This window comes from Cricetulus griseus, chromosome 4 (assembly GCF_003668045.3).
Source record: "Cricetulus griseus strain 17A/GY chromosome 4, alternate assembly CriGri-PICRH-1.0, whole genome shotgun sequence".
Lineage (NCBI taxonomy): Eukaryota > Metazoa > Chordata > Mammalia > Rodentia > Cricetidae > Cricetulus > Cricetulus griseus.
This window is the reverse complement of record NC_048597.1, coordinates 90,461,962-90,484,271: the sequence shown is the minus strand read 5'-3', so window position 1 is coordinate 90,484,271 and position 22,310 is coordinate 90,461,962. Positions and strand designations below refer to the sequence as shown.

General features: G+C 43.8%; 1 protein-coding gene and 1 non-coding gene across 14 annotated transcripts in view; both read left to right on the top strand.

Moving 5' to 3' along the window:
- Ep400 (E1A binding protein p400) overlaps window positions 1-22,310 on the top strand; it is a 100,916-nt gene that overhangs the window by 61,094 nt on the left and 17,512 nt on the right. For 7 of the 13 annotated variants that reach the window (XM_027415888.2, XM_027415891.2, XM_027415894.2 and 4 more), the window contains 19 exons: window positions 1,444-1,608; window positions 3,056-3,214; window positions 4,278-4,372; window positions 4,831-5,102; window positions 6,985-7,187; window positions 7,279-7,448; window positions 8,852-9,048; window positions 12,759-12,870; window positions 13,344-13,487; window positions 16,504-16,662; window positions 16,857-16,940; window positions 17,349-17,486; window positions 17,708-17,752; window positions 17,844-17,997; window positions 18,555-18,796; window positions 18,960-19,133; window positions 20,249-20,296; window positions 21,521-21,657; window positions 21,780-21,836. In XM_027415888.2, the coding sequence (XP_027271689.1) occupies window positions 1,444-1,608; window positions 3,056-3,214; window positions 4,278-4,372; window positions 4,831-5,102; window positions 6,985-7,187; window positions 7,279-7,448; window positions 8,852-9,048; window positions 12,759-12,870; window positions 13,344-13,487; window positions 16,504-16,662; window positions 16,857-16,940; window positions 17,349-17,486; window positions 17,708-17,752; window positions 17,844-17,997; window positions 18,555-18,796; window positions 18,960-19,133; window positions 20,249-20,296; window positions 21,521-21,657; window positions 21,780-21,836 (2,755 nt within the window). The remainder of the gene's footprint in view (window positions 1-1,443; window positions 1,609-3,055; window positions 3,215-4,277; window positions 4,373-4,830; window positions 5,103-6,984; window positions 7,188-7,278; window positions 7,449-8,851; window positions 9,049-12,758; window positions 12,871-13,343; window positions 13,488-16,503; window positions 16,663-16,856; window positions 16,941-17,348; window positions 17,487-17,707; window positions 17,753-17,843; window positions 17,998-18,554; window positions 18,797-18,959; window positions 19,134-20,248; window positions 20,297-21,520; window positions 21,658-21,779; window positions 21,837-22,310) is intronic. The other 6 variants (XM_027415890.2, XM_035443231.1, XM_027415896.2 and 3 more) reach the window with 3 other exon arrangements.
- Window positions 8,496-8,628, top strand: LOC113835680. Its single transcript, XR_003485364.1, has one exon. It is a non-coding gene; the product is annotated as a small nucleolar RNA SNORA49 (small nucleolar RNA).

Sequence of the window (22,310 nt, the reverse complement as noted above, 5' to 3'; positions counted from 1 at the left end):
GGGCCCTGCTCTGTTCTACTCTTTCTTTTCCCCACTTAACCAGCTCTGCTTTCCTCCTGTGCTGCACTGGTGTTCAGGGCTAGCACCTCCACTTAGCCTTAGCCATAGTTCTGTTCCAACAGTGCTGGGGTCCACTCTGGGGGGCAAGGCGGTAAGACTACACGAACTAGCATTAGGTTTCTAGATACTATTAGTTCTTTTTGGTTTCTCACATAATTCCAAGTTTAAGCTTGGCATGAATATTTGGTCCACAGACATTTCTCAATAATTCAGTGACTAAAACAGCTAATTGTTACTAATTTTTTCCTAACTCAGAATTTTGTGTTACCGGCAATGGGATTAGCAGGTTTCCAGATCTTCTACAGACCATTACAGCCTACTATGGAAATTATGCCAACTTAAAGTATTATAGATCATAAAATGTTTCATATTTACAATGTAGCAGAGTCACATTGAGGCCTTTTTTGAAAACTGGGAAGGGAGGGGAAAGCATCAGGGGAGACTGGGAATCTCTTCTGTGGCCAGCAGTGGGGAGTGGTTGTCCTAGGCAGTCACACAAGAGGAGGAAGCTTTGTGTGCCTCATGTTTCTGTAGGTGATGAGACTTACATTATTATGGGAGGACTTACATGTAGTCGTGTGTGAAGAGAGTGATTCAACTGGCTTTACCCGTCTAGGAGGGCTGATGGGAGATTTAAGTGTCTCTGTATATAAATCTATCTCTGATTTTCATTTCCCCTTCCTTGTGCACAGTTATTCTGTGTGCAAGACATCTTCAGGCAGTTTGCTAGTCTTTTACTAACTGTTCTCCTTACGGCATCTTTACTAACCCTGGCATGGATTTTCTTGGGAGAGGAGAATTTGAATTTGGATAGCACCCTTTGGGTAAAAAGCCTTTAAGCTTCTGATCATTTGCTGTGCACTCATTTGAATTAGTGTCAACTTAGAGTTTTAGGTCTGACTTATTTACTTTAGCTTTCCTAGACTTAAAAGCGTGTGCAACTAAAGTTGGTTTTATGTCCGTGATATATATGATCTTATTTTGTGGACACATACTTTTTCAAATTTTGTAAGTTCTCTGAAAAGTTTCCAATTTAATGCAAATAGATTTATGATATTTTTGATATTTACTGTTTTTTTTTCCCTTTTATTATTTGTAGGGAAAAGTAAAACTATCCTTTGTTTGATGAGTAGTAGTTGGTACTGAAAGTTCCTGCCAGTTGTGATTAAATAGATTAACCACTGAAGTCTGATATTTAATAGTATTTTTTCTTTTGTCTTAAAATGACTTTTTTTTTTTAATGATAGAAAGTGGTACCTGACTAGTGTTTTGAAGGTACTTGAGCATAGTATAGGCAGTCATTATTTATAGTGATTATTGTGTAACAGTCAATAACTTCACTCCAAGTGATGTTAGTTCAGCTTTTATTCTGTGTTTCGACAGGTGGGGAAGTAGTGAAAATAGCTCAGCTGGCATCCATTGCAGGGCCACAGAGCCGTGTTGCCCAGCCAGAGACACCTGTGACACTGCAGTTCCAGGGGAACAAGTTCACCTTGTCACATAGCCAGCTGCGGCAGCTAACAGCAGGCCAGCCTCTGCAGCTGCAAGGTAAGAGACAACCAGCTGATACTAAAGTTGACAAGAACAGAGGACTTGAAAACCTGCCTGGGTGGTAGGGTAACTTGTCACTGAGTTTTAGGTTCTTGATCCAGGAGTGATGGTAACAAGTCTCATGTCGGGTTGTTGAGGATTGATGAGATGACATCCATGAGTCACCTTGACAGTGCCCTAAATAATTGGTAGTCATTTATTTTTTATTTTTTATTTTTTTGAAATCGGTACCATCTGTTCTTTGAGAAGAGTTTCCTTTCCTCTTTTGTAAGTCAGTAGAAATGTTTGTTGCTTCTTTTTTCTTTCTTTTGGGGGGTGGGGGCAGGGTTTCTCCTAACTGTCCTGAAGGAATTCACTCTGTAGATCAGGCTGCCTCTGAACTCAGAGATCCACTTTCTTCTGCTTCCCAAATTTAAAGGCATGCACCACCACTGTCTGCTATGCTTTCTAATATGAATATGCCAAAAGACTGGCAATTTATGTAAGAGAAATGCTCTACCTACCTGCCTACCTGCCAGTTGGGTTCTTACTATGTTGCCTAGGCTGACCTGTGACTTCTGAGATCAAGCCATCCTTCTGTCTGAGCTTCATTACTGAGACCTTAAGATTTGTGCCAGATTAAAGTGTTAATTAACTCTGGGATCCAAACCTCTCATACCTTTGGCTAAGAATATGTAGTTATTGCTTTCAAAAGAATGGAGGTAGTAAAACTTGAGTAGTTCCTTAAAATTAATCCAGTATTATGTGGCAACAATTGCAGCTTTTTTTTGGCTACATCCAATGCCGTGTGATGATTGGCTGCCTGTCTTCAGGTTAAGGTGTCACAGGTATCTGTGGCAGCACTAGCTTCTCTGCACCCCACCCCAGCAGCCACTCCAAAAGACTCTGCCCTGGATTGTGGCTGGGTGACTGCATCTCGTGACACTTTAATGCCTATCTCCACAGGGCTTGGGATCTAAGACTCGTGGCCATCCATGAATATAGTTGGTGGTTATTTGTTCTCTTGTCACACATAATAGAAAAGTGACAGACTTTTAAAGAACAGCCACAGAGTCATTATGGGAACCTGGGCTAAGCCCAGGTCTTTCTGGCAGTTTTTTCATCCCTTTGGCAATGGCTACATGAGTCTGGGAGTGTTTCTGTGACCTTCATAGCCTTAGGACAACCGTGGTCCTTAGTGGGTATGTACCTGTCTATGTGCAGAGTTAGTGGTCTTTTCTTGTTGTAGTGTAAAGCAAACTCCCCTCAGATGATTTTCTGTCTCTGTCTGGGATTTTCAAAATATTCCCTCCTTTGTCAGAGTTACTGAGCTGTGGATATATTTGCTTGTATAAATGTGACTGTGTGTGTGAAGTATACTGACTCATTTGTTACTGTACCGTTTGGAAGTGGTAGCATGTACACACACCTGTTACTGATGCCCCTGGTGGATGTGTGATTGCAGGTAGTGTACTCCAGATCGTGTCAGCCCCTGGGCAGCCCTACCTGCGAGCCCCTGGCCCCGTGGTGATGCAGACTGTGTCTCAGGCAGGCGCTGTGCATGGAGCCCTGGGAAGCAAGCCCCCAACCAGTGGCCCTAGCCCCGCACCCTTGACCCCACAAGGTAGGGTGTTCTGAAGAGGAGGAGGGCTTGGTGAGAACTTCTTTCTGACTTTGGAGTGACTGGGAGGGGCCATGCACCTCAGGCCATGGGCCTTCTTGCATGTCAAACCTTATTTGTGATAATCTGGTTTCCACAAGTGTCATGGCATAAGCTTGCTTTATTTCTTTTGCTCCTAAATGTACTAGTTGAATATGGCCAAACCCACTGTCATATTCTAATAAAAACTCTGGGAGTCAAAGAGTTGACTCATCAGTTAAGAGTACTTGTTGTTTTGCAGAGGACTTGGGTTTGTTTCCTTGCACCCTCATGGTGGCTCACAGACATCTGTGACTCTAGTCCCAGGGGATCTGTCACCCTTTTTCTGACCTCTGCGGGCACTACACACACACCACACACCACACACCCACACACACACACACACACACACACACAATTTCTTTTTTAAGGAAAGAAACCTTAGGAACCACAAAATATTTAGAAGCTGTGCCTAGAACTCCCTGAGAGTAGACAGAGTCATGTACTTGGTAGTGTAGGATTTGCACACTGCTCTAGCTGGCCTATGCCCAAATGCTGCTGGGTTCCCAGCTTCTGACCTTTTCTCTGCCAGCTTCTCTAAGGCCTAACCCTTGCCTGGCATTGCTCAGTATATTAGAACTGATGGGTGGGTTTGATTCATGGGCAAGCAAGGAGCTACTACCCATTATATGATGATGACCTGTGGTTTTTCACCAGTGTAGGACAAAGGAGGTTATGAGGCTGGCTTGGGCAGGGACAGGTATGTGATCTGTCTGTTTCATAAGAGTCCTCACTCCAGTTCTCTGTACATAGCTGATCACTAGACCCTTAGACTCCTTTTATCTTCTTGGAACTTCAGGAACTAACTGCTATACCATGGCAGTCCACCTTTGGGAATTGAAAGCATATTGGTTTTCCTCTTTTTTTTAATTTTGGGGGCAAGGAGCACATGGGTTTTAGGAATTGAACTCCTCAAGCATTCTGGGCAAGTGCTCTACCATTAAACTACACTCTCATCCTCTTCAGCTGTTTGCTTTTACATTTGTAGTTGGTGTTCCAGGTCGAGTAGCAGTGAGCGCTATGGCTGTTGGAGAATCTGGACTGGCTTCCAAACCAGCTTCTCCTGCTGCAGGGCCCACCCAGGTAAGGCTTAGATGCAGGGGCACACAATTGCAAATGCAGGGTGCTGAGGTGGGCAACTTTTGGGAGCTTTTCTGTGGCAGCCAAGGCTCTGGTGGGTCCTTTTCAGTTTCAGAGATGAACATGCTCTTTGAATTAGAGCCTTGATTTAACACTCACTCCCAGAGAAAGAAATTTACCTGGGCCTCTGACTGCAGACATCAAGGTCTTTTTTTCCTTTTGTCTTATATTTTCCTTGGTTATAAATGTCCTCTATGTTTTGGGAGGAGAGAGAAAGTTCTCTGCCTCTTCATTTTTTTCTGCTAGTAGTTTCATAGAAGTAGGCCATGGATGTTGAAATGAATGTGTGTGTAACAGTTCCCAAAGCGTTTGATGAAATGACTTTGTCAGATTGTTTCTCAAATAACCTCTTTTTTTTTCCCCCCCACTTTGGGCATATTCTTCTGACATTTTTGGTGAAGGAGGAAAAAAGCAGACTTTTGAAGGAACGGTTGGATCAGATGCATTTTGTCAATGACCGGCGCTGTTCCCAAGCTCCAGTGTATGGCAGAGACTTGCTGAGGATTTGTTCTCTGCCTGGCAGAAGGAAGAGGCCTTTGTGCTGGTCTTTGGATAACAACCTGGGGAAGGTTTCCAGAGCAGCAGACTGTTACACGTCAGCCTCAAAAAGTAAAGGAGATCTGATTGTGACATTGAGTCAGCGTCAAGAATCTCTTCAGGATGTTCTTGACAGGTGAGTTGTGTGTATGCAGGAAAATGTTTTTATCTTTTAGTATTTGTTCCTTCACTCTGCTTCACACCGGAAATTTTCTTTTTTCTTTTTAATTTTAGTTCTCATGTGCGGGCTGGCTTCCAATTCCATGTAGCCAGCCTAGGCTTTCCTTGAGCTCCTCCTGATGCTCATGCCTCCTCCTCTTAAGTGCTGGTTTGAGTCATCCTTTGGATTTTTTTTTTTTTCTTTTTTTTTGGTTTTTCAAGACAGGGTTGTTTTTTGTAGCTTTGGAGGCTGTCCTGGAGCTCACTCTTTAGACCAGGCTGAGAGATCCACCTACCAGGGCCTCCCTATTCTGGGATTAAAAGCATGTGCCACCACTGCCTGGCTTGAATTTTTTTTTTTTTTTAAATATTCTTATTTCCAATTGCTTTCTTCCAGGTTGTCCTTTTGAGTTTCTTGGGGGTTTGAAGTAGTTTGGAGTATCTATCTTTGGGATCATAGAGCCCAAAGGTTATTAGCTGGCTCGTTTAGAAAACTGACCCACAAAACTAGCCGTATGCAGAACAAACTAGTAGAACAGCCCCCAGTGGGCTAGGTGCCACATAGCTAACCACACTGTTCCTGCTAGGCCTTGATATGTCAGACTACTGACTTGATAGGTCAAACTACTGACCCTCTATGGAAGTCTCTTTATGTCCTGGCCCTGCTCTCCAGGCTTTACTTCAGGGTCTGGCTGAATCACATTGTTACTGTCTGTCCAAGGGAAGGCCCTGATCATCCAGTGACTGAGCATCAGCGTTCAGAGCTTGCCTTTTAGGTCTCAGGTCAGTGAATCAGTAAAGAAAAGGGCAGGGAGTCCTTCTTAGGCTGAAACACCTGTGCCAGGTCTTCCCAGGCTGTGTGGTAGATTTGTAGTCATTTGTTCTCATGCCCTTGTTTGTCTTTGAAATGCTGGTCATGTTTATACATCATGGAGGGCCACTTCAGTGTAGATGTACTTGGGAGTAAACCACCAAGACATAGCTTCAGGGGCTGGAGAGACAATTAAGCAGTTAAGAGCCCATATTACTTCTGTAGAGAGCCCTAGTTTGGTTCCTAGCCCCCACATTAAGGAGTTTACAAGTGCCTCAAGCTCCATGGTATCTGACATCTTCTGGCCTCTATAGGCACTGTATGCATGTGTACAAACCCTTACATAGACACACATACATTTGCATAACTAAAAATAAAAATAGCTAGGCATGATAGTACACACCTTTAATCCTAGCACTTGGGAGACAGAGGCAGGCAGATAGAGTAATCTAAGAACTCCAGGCCAGCCAGAGTTACCTAGTGATTGGCTGGCCTGGAGCTATTATTTTACCCCATATAAATGAAGTAAAAAAAAAAAAAAAAAGTATGTATGTATGTATGTATGTATATAAAGTAAGTAAATAAATGAGTATTAAAACTGAGCTCTAGCTAATGCCCAGGGGAAGGTTTTCTGGTATAGACCACTGGAGGTTAGCCAGTAGTATCAAGTTGGCCATGTCCTTGTTGTTCTGTTTGCCTGCAGGTTGTTCTGGGTCTGGCCCCTCTCAGTTACATGTCATCTGCAGCATTTAGAATGTTTTCATCCGGAGACAATTTACTTCTGTCCCAAGAGTCCCAGCAAGAATATTTGAGCCAATGGCTATGGTCTGGAGAAAGCCCTGTGCTTATCTTTAGATCTGTCCTGATAGAAGTTGTCTTGGGGTGGTGTCCTTTAGCTGTGAAAGATGATGCTACCTTGCAGTGATAGAATCAGGAGCTCAGGCTGCTTGTCTGACAGTGCACACTGTCAGAGGTTTCTGTCCTTGTCTAGAAGCCTCACAGCTGCCATGGAGCTACATAATGACCACACATGATTTCTGCTCCTCAGGGTGGCCTGTGTGATTCCTCCAGTGGTGGCTACACCACCCTCCCTGTGGGTGGCAAGGCCGCCCTCACTGTATAGCAACCGGTTGCAAGCTCTGAGGCAGTGCCTGAGGGAGCATACCCGCCCCTTCCATCGGCAGCTGCAGCAGCTGACAACGCTACGCTCACTGCAGTTCCCAGAGCTGAGGCTGGTACAATTCGACTCAGGTATGACAGACCCTGTTGGCATGGATTATGAAATGAGAAACACTTGTTCTGGAATACAAAACTCTTGCTCTTTCTTGCTTTCTTTTTTTAGGGAAGCTAGAAGCTTTAGCAATCCTGCTTCAGAAACTGAAATCTGAAGGACGTCGAGTATTGATTTTATCTCAGATGGTTCTTATGCTGGATATTTTAGAGATGTTTTTGAACTTCCATTATCTCACCTATGTACGGATCGATGAAAATGCCAACAGTGAGCAACGGCAGGTAAGAAATAATCTTCCTGTCATGGTGATTCCTTGGTGTGACCCTGCATCATAGGATCAAGGCCTCATTTCCTACAGCTGTGAGGTCAGAGTCTCATACCCCTTCTAGCGTTTAGGCACATCTAAATTCCAAACTGACTCTTTTCTTGATGTTTTGTCTCCCTCCCCCAAACAAGTGTATCTCAGAACAAATAAAGGGGTAATCTGTAGTGACATTGCATTTAGTACTGACATACTAAAGATTTAAGAGGTGGTTATGTAGCAAATATATGAGTGCTTTTTAGACTGACTTAAATAAAAAATTGAGGGCTGGAGAGATATCTCAGAGGTTAAGAGCCAATTCCCAGCTCACAACCATCTAAAATAGGATCTGATGCCCTGTCTGGCCTGCAGGCATACATGCAGAACCCTCATATACATAAAATATAAATAAAATAAAAAGAAATACAAATTGAAAAGTATAGCCTCTGTTTTGCTTGCCATATTTGCTAATTTTTAACATTTGCTTAATAGACAATGCTGGTAGGAGCCTCCTTAGCATAACTTTCCAGAAAGCAGCATGATTGCCAACCTCAGAGATGGATAGACCCTTGATCTAGTGCTCCCTATCCAGGGCTTCTACACAACAGCAATAATGCCTCACTGCATGCTTGGTACATAAAATGGTTCACTGTAGAAATGCACATGATGAGCTGTGACCAGTAACAGAGTGAATATTCAGCAGATGAAAGTACACAAAGAAGGTCTGTGCCTTGTCAGGGAACCACAAACTGTCTTCATAGCTTCACATAACAGACTAGAAGGTCTTTACCAGAAGTATCTCAGTACAAACCTGAGCATATGGTACAAGGGGTCCTGAGTGAAAAAAAGGGGGTGTGCTAGACAAAGATCAAGTTGCCCTTTTTATATTCCATAGCAAATAGAAGGTTCCTATGTAACATAGATGTAATAGAAAAGAGCTAATTTTGTTGGTAATAGTTACAAAAGAGAAGTATTCACATTTTCATTACAATTCATTGTCCCAAATGGCTAGAGATATCTTTTTGTACTTCCTCAGCCTTACTCCAGGGGCTTCTTGCCTGTAGAGTGCCCTGGCATTGCCTGAGGATAGAGGAGAAAGCACAGCTCCCTCCCTAGCAAGACTCTGCTTTCTTGTGGGGCCTACAGATTGGGCTGACAGCAAGTGCCAGATAGGGCATGCCATCTTCTGCACATGTTGCCTGTATTCTCAAAACACAACACACAGGTGCTTGTGGATAGAAGAAACTGCATGCATTCAGGAGAGCCAGGGTAAGATGTTATACATGGAACAAATCAGACTGTTACAAAACAGATCATAGAAAGTATCAAAGCTCTCCCAGTGTTCTTGAGCAAGGTTAACCTGAGCATTTTGTTTCCTCTCAGGAGCTGATGAGGAGTTTCAACAGAGACAGGCGGATTTTCTGTGCCCTTCTCTCTACCCATAGCCGTGCCACTGGCATAAACCTTGTTGAGGCTGACACCGTGGTGTTTTATGACAATGACCTAAATCCTGTTATGGATGCCAAAGCCCAGGAGTGGTGTGATAGAATTGGAAGGTGCAAGGACATCCATATATACAGGTGATGACAGTCCTGGCCAACTTATAGAATTACACATAATGAACTTTGTAGAGGGCATGGATGCAGGAATTCAGTATAAGAGGTAGAGCCAAATGTAATATGTCGCCATTGAATTTTATAGGCTTCTACCTAACTGAGGTTTACTTTCCATTTAGACATGTTTCTAGTGTTGCTGTTTTGTCTGGTCTTTGTACTTGACATTTACTTGAATTTGTAATCAGTTGGGTAGCTTAGGCCCGGTTGTTGGCTTGCTGTTGTTCAGTGCTCACACTTTGCATCTCTTTTAGAATAACTGGAGAGCACAGTTTATATTTGTGTTGTTTTAAGAATTGTAAAATACAAAGTATCTGTTGAAAGATTTTAGATATCTCATTATCTTCAAGCATATAAATTGTAACTGACCATTCACAATTAATTGAGAAGACGGAAGGGCCCATGGCTCACTTTTAAATTTCTGGTTGTTATTATTCTAATATAGTGCAAGTCTGAGTGATCATGTTAGAACCTTAATTGGTCTAAGTGAGAGGATGGGGCTGGTCACTCTTTCCTGCTTAGGAACACAACATAGTCTAGATAGGCAAAAGATGCATGGGCTCCCTGTTGACTATTGAAGAAAGATATAAGCAAATTAAACAGGTAGATGATAGATTGGAGAGAGTGGCTTACAGTTCTTAGGGCAAAAGTCAGATTAGTTTCATAAGTTGAAAAATAAGGTGCTCTTATCTAAAAGTGGGGATAGACCTCTCTATCCCTGTGGAATATAAATATTCAATTCCAGGTGTCAGAGTCTGAAAAAGAGCCAGCTTGCTGTGAGGTAGCATGATACTCAGGTTAAACATGCAGTCTCTTGAGGCCACAGACAGGCAGCATATCAAAGAGAAGCCGAGTCTAACAATGGAAGCCACTGTGTCTATGGTGCACAGGAATTGTCTCAGCTCTTCTGAAAGCAGCTTGGGAAGACTTGCTGAATTAAAATGTTGTGACCTTTATCCTGTCATAACCACACTGAGGTTGTTCATTGCGGCAGGATTGGGGAGTACCCATTAGGGTGCAGCCATTACACCTGTTGCAGACAGAAGGAAAACATGTTCATAGGGAGCTTCTTCATGCCTCTTAGCAAAGGGAGCAAGTGTGGGTTAGCGTGTCATGAAAGATAGGATTTGCCTCATGCCGCACACATCAAAGGCCTGTTGGGGTACACCCAGGCTAATAGAATTTTGCTAATAGCTTTTGCATTGGCTACCTTGAGGAAGGGGTTGGAAAGGCAAACAGTGATAAAAACATGTATTGCAAGAATTCCTTCCCATCTGCCTCCTTATAAGGAAGGCCCCAAAGACAAGCCTAAGTTTGATATCACTAAAACCTCCTAACTTGGGAAATATTGCCATGAGTTTATTGGGCTTACTTACAGAGCAAGAGTGGTTTCTTACAGGAGTGTGGGTAATCTCAAAGCAGTAGCTGCACCCTAGAATGGATAGTAACTTCTGTATAGCTGCATAGATGGAATCCCTTCTTCCCATCTTCCCTGGGCCTGTATACTTTAGCCCCTCCACATTCAGTTAGTGCAGAATTACATACAAAGCTGAGAGCCCTGTGGCCTTCCCCTAGTCCATCTTTCCCAGAGAACAACAGTAGTAGATAGGTCCACTGATGGCGGTCTATTGCAAGCAGGCACAGCTGATCTGATGAAGATGGCGGCTTATTTTGTTTGCTTTGGCCACATTGTACAAAGGTCTGTTAAAAAGTCACCCACAGGACCCCATGTGCTCAGTTGGTTAAAGCATTTACTACCAGGCCTGATGACCTGAGCTCGATCTCCAGGACCTACAGGGTAGAAGGAGCATTGCCAATTAGTAGTGATAACAAGTTGTTCTCTGACTTCCACATAGGAGTTGTGTAGCACATACATGCCTGTGTGCTTGTATTCTGTCTTCTCTCCCTCTCTCTCATTTTTTCTTTTAAATGTTACCCATATGGGACATGGTGATACATGCTAAAATCCCAGAATTCAGGAGGCTTAGACAAGGAAGATCATGAGTTTGAAGCTAGCCTGGGCTACATAGTGATATCTTGTCTTTATAAACTCAACCCACTTCATGTATGTACTATTATTACATGAATGTAAGATGGTACCTGTAACAGGAGTTCTAATTGGTTTTAATAATAAAAACCCGGAGTCAGATATAGGGGTAAATGCTGAAAGATCAGAGAGACAAAGGAGCTAGCCATAGCCACACCTTACCTCGCCAACTTCTCAGCCTAAAAGAGAGAAGGAGCTCCAGTCTCATCCTACCTTATATTTGTCTCTCTGCCCAGCCATATCTCTTCCTGTCTCCACCTCTCTAGTGCTGGAATTAAAGGTGTGAGCCACCACTGCCTGGCCTCTATGGCTAACTAGTGGCTTAGTTAGTTCTGCACTCTGATCTTCAGGCAAGCTTTATTTGTTAGAGCACAAACAAAATATCACCACAGGTACTGTCTTGTTCTGTGCGTGCAGAGTGTTGATGTGCTTATAAACCAAAGGTGAACAGAAATAAAATGGTTTTAGTGGTGATCTCAGATTAGAATCTGACTTTTCCCCATTTCTCATGCTCATACATAATCAAACTGTGTATAACTGAACCTGCATTAATGATGAAACAACAGTACTTGATTGGTCACTTTCTTAAAAGATATTTTATTTTTATTTTATGTGCATTGGTGCTTTGCCATGGGTGTTGGGTCCCCTGGAACTGGAGTTTCAGACAGGTGTGAGCTGCCATGTGGATGGTGGAAATTGAACCCAGATCCTCTGGAAGAGCAGTCAGTGCTTTTAACTGCTGTGCCATCTCTTCATTCCCCGATTGGTCACTTTTTTCCTAGGTTCCCTATTTGGAGTTTTTTTTCTCTTGGAAAATTCTCATTTGTTCTTTTTCATCCCTGTGAAAATTTTTGTTAAAATGGCTTAATTTAAGCTTTCTTGACTTTTAGCATTTAACATTCTAAAAGTAAGCAGAACTGAAGAGATGACTGCTCTTCCAGAGGACCCAAATTCAATTCCCAGCACCCACATAGCAGCTCACCAACTGTCTGTGACTCCAGTCTCTGGGGAATGCAGTACCACCCTCTGGCTTTCACAGGCACAGACATACATGCCGGCAAAACACCCATACATATATAAAATGTTTTAAAAGTATATTTTAAAACAAAGCAGTGAATGTTATAGAAAATAATAGACTGGGTGATGGGGCCTGCTTGGGGCATTACCCCAAGAGACTGTCTATTCCATTATCTGTTAAGTGGGGACAACACCCACAGTACTCTTCTTAGAGCACCTTCTGTTGTCCTAGCAGCTTGCTGGAGACAGGAAACTGTTGATACTTAAGTTAGAATGGGACATCTCTTAAAAGTTTCTCACTAGGCAAGTCAGAGAGAATCACTGTGCCTGTTGTGGTCAGAGAGTGTCTAAGTGAACAGACAGTAGGGATGAGTTCGGAACTGAGTGAGACATGTCTTAGTAGAATGTGGTGGGAGAAACATTGGCAAGCAGAATGATGGACCAAAGACTCCAGGGCTTACTAGAGCTGAGGTTGGAGAGATTGACAGGTGTTGATCAGCACATGAGGCATCTGCTGCTTCCCTGGCTACCATCTGGACAGCTATGCCTGGTATTGGCATGTGTTTCTAGGTGACTTAACTGTATACGCATACATATTTTTTTTCTTTTGTAGGCTTGTCAGTGGCAACTCTATTGAAGAGAAATTGTTGAAAAATGGAACTAAAGATTTGATACGGGAAGTAGCTGCTCAGGGAAATGACTACTCGATGGCATTCTTGACTCAGGTAGCTTTCATTTGTTAAGAATCTTCATTGAGGCCAGGCATTGGTGGTGCACGCCTTTAATCCCAGCACTTGGGAGGCAGATGCAGGAGAATCTGTGTGAGTTTGAGGCCAGCCTGGTCTACAGAACGAGTTCCAGGACAGCCTCCAAAACAATACAGAAAAACCCTGTCTCAGAAAAAAAAAAGAAAAGAATCCTCAATGACTGGGTATGGTAGTGCAGGACTGTAGTTCAGCACTCAGGATGTTGAGGCAGGAGGATGATACTTTGAAAATCAGCCTGGTGTACGTAGGGAGACCCTGTCTCACCTCCCAGCTTCCCTCAGTGAGGAATGGCACATTGAACAGAACCATCTTATTTTGAATTCACTAATGAGGGATGACTCTCTGGTGGGTTTTTATTGTGCCCAAGGCTCAGGTCAGGTATAGGATTGTGTCTGTTCCTGGAAATGATTGTACTTACTGCTTATGTCCAGCGAACTATCCAGGAGCTGTTTGAAGTTTATTCGCCCATGGATGATGCCGGCTTTCCTGTGAAAGCTGAAGAATTCGTGGTGCTTTCTCAGGAACCCTCGGTCAGTGAAACCATTGCACCCAAGATTGCAAGACCTTTCATAGAGGTGAGGAGAAATACAGTCAACCATGAGACTTGTTTACCAATGAATGTTTTACTTGAGTCTTGACTATGTGTACTTTCCCAGTGTATGTGTGTGGTTTCACTCACCTGGCCTCTTGAGTACTCAGTCTGTACTCGTACTTGATTCTCCCCTCCCTTGATCCTGCAGCCTTCCTGCCATCCTTCCTCCTCTGTCTCAACTGTAAAGAGGTGTCGAGGGAGTGGAGGAGATGGTGTTAGCCGTTGTCTTCTTTCCATTAGGACTATCTGAGCCGAACTTGATTTTTAGTACCAATCTGTCTTATTTCTTCCTCCCCTGACTCAAAGAATCACCAGTTCCCTGTGGCCCCCAAGCAGTAGAAACACTGTTCACCTGTGTTGAATGCATTGTCCCTGTAAGACACATAGCTGAATTTGAAGACTGAGTGAGATGAGGCCGTTGAATGTCTCTCTTTACCATCTCTCACTTTGGTGTCTTTTTAGGGTATAATGTTTTGGTTTCATATGAAAGAGATTACTGTTTCATTGTAGGCACTAGGAGATTTGGAGTTGCAAACATGGGTCCTGTGTAGTGGCCATCTGTATAGGAACATAGAAGATACCTTTCCAGGCTACTTAAATCCTCTCCCTCCTGCTCCTGGCTTGACCTTACTTGCCCCTCGATTGCTGAATACTTCTCTACCACAGCCTCAAGTGAAGGGAAGAGGTTCCTTCCTCCCCAGACCCTGCTCTCCATGCGTTCTTTGAGTGTCCTCCCCAGGGAAGCTGCCACACCTCTCATTTTGCTGTTTGACTAGGGTGGTGACCACTGACTTGTTGCTTGCTTTTCTGCAAAAGCCATGAATGATGGCATGTATCAGTGCCCTGGTTTGCTATTGGCCTGTACTCCATGCTATTATAGCTTGTCTTTACCAACAGTGGTGATGGCCAGCTACTTTCTGATACTAAAAGTGAACTATTTAGAAAGTCCCTCTTTTAGCCTCTACTCCCTTCCAGAAGTGACTACTCTTGTGGCATCTTACTACATTTTCCTATCTTGAGCTGGATATGAATGGAATTCTGTACTTTAGGTCTGTCTGCTTTTCGTTTCATGCGGCAGTAATGTATCTGTCTTCATTCTGGATAATGATATGTACATTGCTCATTGGACCTGTGTGTGGATGACTGTTTTGAAGTGTGCTTTTGCAGTGACTCATGTGAGCATGTACATGCATTCCTACTGAATGTAGGCCTTGAAGTTGAGTCTCTTGAACACATGACTAGTGGATAGAGCTAAAAGGTATACCTCAGTGGTGTCTGAGTGCTGCAGCTTCTGTGCATCGCCCAGAGCTTCTGCGGGGTGGCTTCTCTCTTAGGCTTATGGTCTCATGTGGTAGCTTTATTTTGCATCTTGCTGTTGTATAGTAGTGAATCTGAACACCTTTTCATGGGTTTGCTGGCCATGAACGTCTTCTCCCTTGCCCCAGTGCCAAGGATGAAAACCTGGGCTTCCTGCAAACTTCTACTACTGAGCCTCATCCCCAGTCCCTGGACAATTTTTTTTTTTTTTTAATTGCCTGGTCAAGGTTCTTGGTTCTTGGATTTTGGAGTTTGGTGGGCCTTTTTTGTTTGTTTGTGTATGTGTGTTTTATTTTGTGGTTGCATATGTTCACATGAATGTGAGTGACTGCAGAGACCAGAAAAGGGAAACAGTTTCCTTGGAACTAGAGTTACAGGCTGTTGTGAACTCCCCCCCCCCCCCCAACGTAGGCACTGGGAACTGAACTCAGGTTCTCTGAAAGAGAAGCAAGTGCTTTTTAACTGCTGAACCACCTATTTAGCCCAATATAACATGAGAGAGTGGGGGGGAGAGGGAGAGAATGAATGAATAGCTTGCAAGAGTCAGTTCCCTCCTTCCACCATTCAGGTTCTGGGGATTGAATTCAGGTTATCAATCTTGGCAACACAAATCTTTACCCGATGAGCCATCTTACTGTGTCTGTTCCCTGGTGAAGGTTATTTTGTTTTCTCCTTTCTCTTTCTCCTACTGTCCTTTTGGATGCTTTATGTCTTACGTTCTTGATCTTGCTAAACAGAGATTCTTAGATCTGTGGTCCTCATCTGACTTTCTGTATCCAGCTTTAAAGATTCTCCAGGTCACCATGCTGCCTCCTTTATTGTCTTCTGGGAATGATGTTGGGGGTCTTGTGCAGTACGATCATCTTTTAAACATCAGGTTTTGCCAAATACTCTGAAAACTGGTTGCATGGGTTTTTTGTTTGTTTGTTTGTTTTTTGACCATAGCTATATTGTCTCATATGTGATCACCTCTTTTTACATCCCCAGCATCCCCATGATCAGATATGTGCTCCTGGAAGCTTAGAAGGGCAACAGTGGCAGCATTTTTTTTTTTTTTTTTTTTTTTTTTTGGTTTTCAAGACAGTTTCTCTGTGTAGCTCTGGCCATCCTGGAACTTACTATGTAGGCCAAGCTGGCTTTGAACTCAGAGATCTGCCTCCTCTGCCTCCCAGGTGCTGGAATTAAAGGAATTAATGGCAGCTTTTTAATGGACATGCTTCATATTCTAATAAAGTTAGCTGCCCTGTATGTTCTGGGCACCTGTGCTACTGTTTTCTGTAGACTTGCTTTTGTATTTGGGCTGTCAACAGGTCTCTGTTTTGTTCTACCTTGTGTCAGCAGCTGTGGTTAGTACTATATACTAGATGTAAGATGAAATTACATGGTCCCTTTTCATTCTTAGAGTATGTAATTTTTGGTGGCCTCATTTTCCCGTTTCTTTTGGCATGTTATCATCTGTAACCCATGCCAGTGTTTTGTTCTTCCATGGAGTTTTATTGTAGTTTTAGAAGTTTTAGATCCATCCATAGCTCCCATCACTGGAATGTCTGTCATCAGCATGTTTATGAGTCTTAAAAGAAGGGAAGTACCCCTGGAGGCTTGCTGGTTGTTCAAGGTACAGGTTTTTACTTTAACAGTACAAACTCCTTCGTTTGCAAAGTCTCAGTGCACACTCCCTGTAGGCCCTCAAGAGCATTGAGTATTTGGAGGAAGACACACAGAGGTCCACAGAGGAAGCTATGTCTGGATCCAGCACTGTAGTCATGTCTTCAGACTCAGACAGCCCTAGATATGAGGAGGAGCCATCCCAGCTGGAGGAGCTGGCTGACTTTATGGAACAGGTTTGGGATTTTTTTTTTCTTTAAAGCTAAGAATTTTAGCATTTGAACCCTTTTGTAAAATATTTTTTTGTTTGCTTTGACTAAGAACAGTTACTTTTTAAATTAAATGTTTGTGAGAGGATTTTTTTTTTTGAGTTTTATTGATCTCTATTAAGTTGCTACTAACCCAGTTCAAAAATGTATTTTTGAAATAGCTTACACCAATTGAAAAATATGCATTGAATTACTTGGAATTGTTCCATACAACCATTGAACAAGAAAAAGAGAGAAGCAGTGAGGTAAGAGAATCAAGTTTTGGTCAGTTTAACATATGAAAAGTAAAAATTTCCAGTGCTGCATTTGATTTGAGGTGACTATGACTCCATGGAATTAAAGGGATAAAGCCAAATCCTAGCAGTGCAGGCCTTAGTGAGACTGTGATCTTGAAAGCCCAATGCAGGCAGCTGAATTGCTTGCTTCTCACCTTGATGTCACTGCACTTGTTTTGAAGTAGCTTGGAGCTGATACAAGGTTACATATTGAGGGGCAGAATACTTGCAGCAGTAAGAACTGAGACATCCCTTAAGGGAGATGGGGCTTGGTCGTGTGTGCACAGTGGCAAGGGGGTTGACCACTAGGAAGAGATTAGAAGCAACCTGCCTGCCTGCTCAGATCTTGAGAGTTCTTCCCCCCATGCTTTCTCTTAGCAGGATTTGGTGATGGCATCAGTGAGAGACTGGGAATCCCGCAATGCTAGGGCCCTGCAGGAAAGGGAGGCCCAGCTGCAGCTTGAACAGGAAGAGGCAGAGCTTCTCACCTACACTCGGGAGGATGCCTACAGCATGGTATAAACTAGTACTCATCTCCTTTCCTCACATGACTGCTGTTCTAACACGTTGAGGTCTTAACTGATACTGATTTAACCCTCGGCAGATGGTATTTTTAGGATTTAGATAAAACACACTTTTAAAACCACACTCATCTTTGAATATTGATGAAAGTATGTGATTTTTGGCATGTACCATGAAGTAAAGCCTTTGTTGTATTTTAAACTTCTGTTCTGTAGGAGTATGTTTATGAGGATGCTGACGGACAGACAGAAGTCATGCCGGTACGTGACCTCTCCCTTCTCCCTGAGTGCCTGAGCAAAGGCTAACCTTCTCATAACTTGGCAGCTTATGGAACCTGCTTTCTCTGTACAGCTCTGGACACCACCCACTCCTCCTCAAGATGACAATGATATCTACATTGACTCGGTTATGTGTCTGATGTATGAGACTACACCTATCCCAGAAGCTAAGCTGCCTCCTGTTTATGTGAGGAAGGAGCGCAAGCGACATAAAACCGATCCATCAGGTACGTACCCCTCTGCTGGAATGGGATGAGGGACCCACCCATTGTCTCTTGTACCATATTCCAGGGTCCTCCAATTTCAGGGATTATGGTTGTTAGTGTAGAAGACCACTAGGATGATGGGTACATGGCATACACCTGCATTCCCAGCACTTAGGATGCTGAGGCAGAAGGATCATAAAGAGTTCATGGCTAGCCTGTGCTAAATAGTGAGACTGTTTTGAAACTCCCAAATAAATAGGAAACTCAAGAAAGTGGTTTTACTTTTTTTTTTTTTTTCTCGAGACAGAGTTTCTCTGTGGCTTTGGAGGCTGTCCTGAAACTAGCTCTTGTAGAGCAGGCTGGTCAAGAACTCACAGAGAATCCACTTGCCTCTGCCTCCCAAGTGCTGGGGTTAAAGGCATGGGCCACCACCGACCGGCTCAAGAAAGTGGTTTTTTACATTTTAGCAGTTGTTTCCATAGCCTCGTGGTGTATATGCCTTTTGTGTGCCTTCTTTCCCTTTTCCCACTCCACTGGTGAGGAAATGTCCTATACTGCTGAATCCCACTTCTGTTTAGCTGCAGGCAGGAAGAAGAAGCAGCGGCATGGTGAGGCAGTAGTCCCGCCACGATCCTTGTTTGACCGGGCGACACCTGGCATGTTGAAAATCCGACGTGAAGGCAAGGAGCAGAAGAAGAACCTGCTGCTGAAGCAGCAGACACCCTTCGCCAAGCCTCTTCCTACCTATGTCAAGACCTCAGGGGAGCCTGCCCAGGACAGTCCCGACTGGCTCATTGGCGAGGATTGGGCCCTGCTACAGGTGAATGACTATGTTGTCTTTGGGTTGAGCATTCCCATGGTTTGTTTGCTCCCTCACATTGATTCACACACAGTGCTCTGTAGTGTGTCTTTTGCCCTTGGAAAGACAGCACCAATAAATTTGAAGTGTGTTGACCTGTGTGCTCTGAAACCTCATCCTCCAGGCTGTAAAGCAGTTACTTGAACTGCCATTGAACCTCACGATTGTGTCACCTGCCCACACTCCTAATTGGGACCTTGTCAGTGATGTTGTCAACTCCTGTAGCCGAATTTACCGGTCTTCCAAGCAGTGCCGGAATCGTTATGAAAATGTCATCATTCCCAGAGAGGAGGGGAAGGTGAGCTTGTACCCCTTGGTTTCCCTGGGAAGAACTGGCTTCTTCAGTAGCCAGGTCTTGCTGTGTATTGCTGGGCAGTGTAGCTGTCCCTGTAGACTATGGTGAAGTCAGCCTTCTTCATCAGTGAGGCCTACGTCTACACAGTACCTGGCACGTAATGGACATTCATGGGGAGTCAATAACCTTGCCCTTTATCATGGTTAGTGTTTGTGTATGAACCAGATGCCAGCCTCTGCTGTGGCTGCAGTGTAGAAAACTATGCCATCGAGGTTTCAGATGAGTAAGGGAAGAACTCTTCTTTGACTTGTTACCACCTCACTTAAAGAAGAGTCTGTTCATGCTTTCTGTGCCGCTTTCAAACACAGTAGTGGTTTGACAAGCAGTCTCTGTTTCTGGGTTAACATTGGCATTAAAAGTGTTTATAGTATAGCCAAACCATTGTGTGTTTCATTCAGGAAGCCAGCTATGGTTTGCATCCTGGACCAAAATGAGTCAGTGCTGCTGCTTAGGGACATGCAGGCCTCTACTCAGCTTTTCCCTTACCTGCTTGGAGTTTGTCTATTTCCATTTCTCCATTTGGCTTTCTTTACACAGCTCCCTCTTTTTTTTTTGCCACTTGACAGCTAGTTTTTCTACAGTGTCCACAGGCCATGTCACACCAGCATTTACAGATGTTCAGCTCTGATGCCAAGGCAGGTGTACAGAGAACACTGCCTTTCTGACCACATCAGTATGTCCATTAGCATAGGAGCAACAGCGATGTTGGTAAGACAGGCATCTAGTCCTTATTTTGGTACAGTTTGTGAAAACTACCTTGGTGTTGAGAGCCACGTGTGCCCTCAGGATGAGGTTGCCACACTCACCTCACTTCTGTGACCACTGTTTGAACCATCTCTTGTCATTTCTAAAACACTCGTCTCAGAACAAAGCATTTGTTTGCTTTTTTTAATAAAAAAGCAAGCCTTCCTCATGATACCATTCTGTGGTTCCTCCACCGTAAAACTTCCTGAAATCTCACATTCACTCTTTTATGTTCTGGAAGCATTTATAATAATAGCAGCCATTACCTTAATATTGAAAAAAAAATAAAGCTAAAATATTTTCTTCTCTTATAGCTGATTTGTGAAGCTAATCCAAAGAAAAAGGCACAAAATATTTATAAGGTACGAGGAGGTGTTCTGAATGAGATGGAAAGCTTTCTGTAAGTGCCTGTGAAAAGGAGCACAATGAGGTTCAGACTGAGCCCGGACTGTAGTAGCAGAAACACAGCACTTAGGGTTTTCTCAAGTGCCTTTTATTCCTATGCATAGAGGCTTTGCTTCTTCACATTAAGGAACCACACAGTGACTCACTGAGCCCCTCAGGGACATCCAGAGCCTCCCTGTTGTTCACACCCTGTTGAGGCCTGTGATGTGGTGGCTAGATGCCAGTAAGCACACCATACTTAGCCCTGGAGCTGTTGTTCATAGCTAGGACCAACCAGGGCTTTATTGCTGAACACATATCCTTCCTGCCTTTGGCCTTGTCTTACCTTCACTCTGGTGGTGGGTGTGATGCACTAGTTCTTACTCTCCCTTCTCCCTGTTTCCCTTTGTTTAGTTTTGTTGTTGTTGTTTTTAAAAAAGAGGATGCTTATATAGGGGGCAGTATTCAAGAAGCAGATCCTCCAGCAACAGATGTGTATTTGCCTAAGTACATCACAGCTCTACTGGGTATACATCACTGACTGCAAGTAATGGGGTTGGTCAGGATTTAGAGATACTGAAGGGCAGAGAGAGCGAGCCCTGTGAGCTCTTGTCCCTGACTTGTGACCTGGCACAGACTATCTTTGGGCTTTCTATATCTGAGGGGGGAAGTGTTTAGATGTCTTGGGAGCAGGTAGACAATTGTTGAATTTTGTTTACCTGTGACATTTATAAGCAGGAAGGATAACTAGGTACAAATGTCACAGCCTGCAAGGAATGCAGTTTTATACATCTGTGTTACCCTCACCGTCCACTATGGGTAGAAGGTACCAGTATGGGATTCCCACTGCCTCATCTGTCCATGGGTATTAGACTTAATATTGAAGACTTGCAGCTAGCCCCACCCTGTCACCTGCCGTGTGTAAACTCCAGAGTGTGACCCTGAATGTTTTGTGCAACCTTTCTCTCCTCAGTGAAGGGGAGGCTCAACTGAGCAAAGTTCCTAAGGATTGGGGATGTTGCCAGCTACCGGCAAATGATGGCCACTCAGTGTTGCAACTGTTGAGTTATATTATCCCAGAAAGAAAGGAAGGGAATGGGACTTGGGTGCAGCCATCGGAACTTAGCCACAGGCTAAGTTTCCAGAGTAGTGTGTCAGGCTAATGGTCTAAACTTGGTGAGCTCCTGTCAATTTTGTTTCAGAGTAAGAACAACCGTCCACTCCGCACCAGCCAGATTTATGCCCAGGATGAGAACGCCACTCACACCCAGCTGTACACAAGCCACTTTGACCTGATGAAAATGACAGCTGGCAAGAGAAGCCCCCCAATCAAGCCTCTGTATGTTCCCTGGGCTCTCATTTCGTTACTGTGATTGCATCAGCTGAGAGGCTAGATATTGAGACTTGCTCTTGATTATGTTTTCCTCTTGTTTGGTAACCATTCTTGTTTCTGTGTTGCAGGCTTGGCATGAATCCCTTTCAGAAGAACCCCAAGCATGCCTCTGTGCTGGCAGAAAGGTACTTCTATGGATCAGGCACATTTTTCACCTTGTGTCATCACTATATAATGAACTATAGTATAAAACAGCATGATCGCCGGGCATTGGTGGCACACGCCTTTAATCCCAGCACTCAGGAGGCAGAGGCAGGCGGACCTCTGTGAGTTGGAGGCCAGCCTGGTCTCCAGAGAGAGTGCCAGGATAGGCTCCAAAGCTACACAGAGAAACCCTGTCTTGGGAAAAAAAAAAAAAAAAAAAAACAGCATGATCTAAGCTTTGGCCATGATGGTGCAGACCCTGAAATTGAGAAACCTTGAGGTCTTTTGGGGTAGCCCCTGTCTGTCTGTCTGTCTGTCTGTCTGTCTGTCTGTCTGTCTGTCTGTCTGTCTGTCTGTCTCTCTCTCTCTCTCTCTCTCTCTCTCTCTCTCTCTCTCTCTCTCTCTCTCTGTCTCTCTCTCTCTGTCTCTCTCTCTCTCTCTTTCTCTCCCCCTTT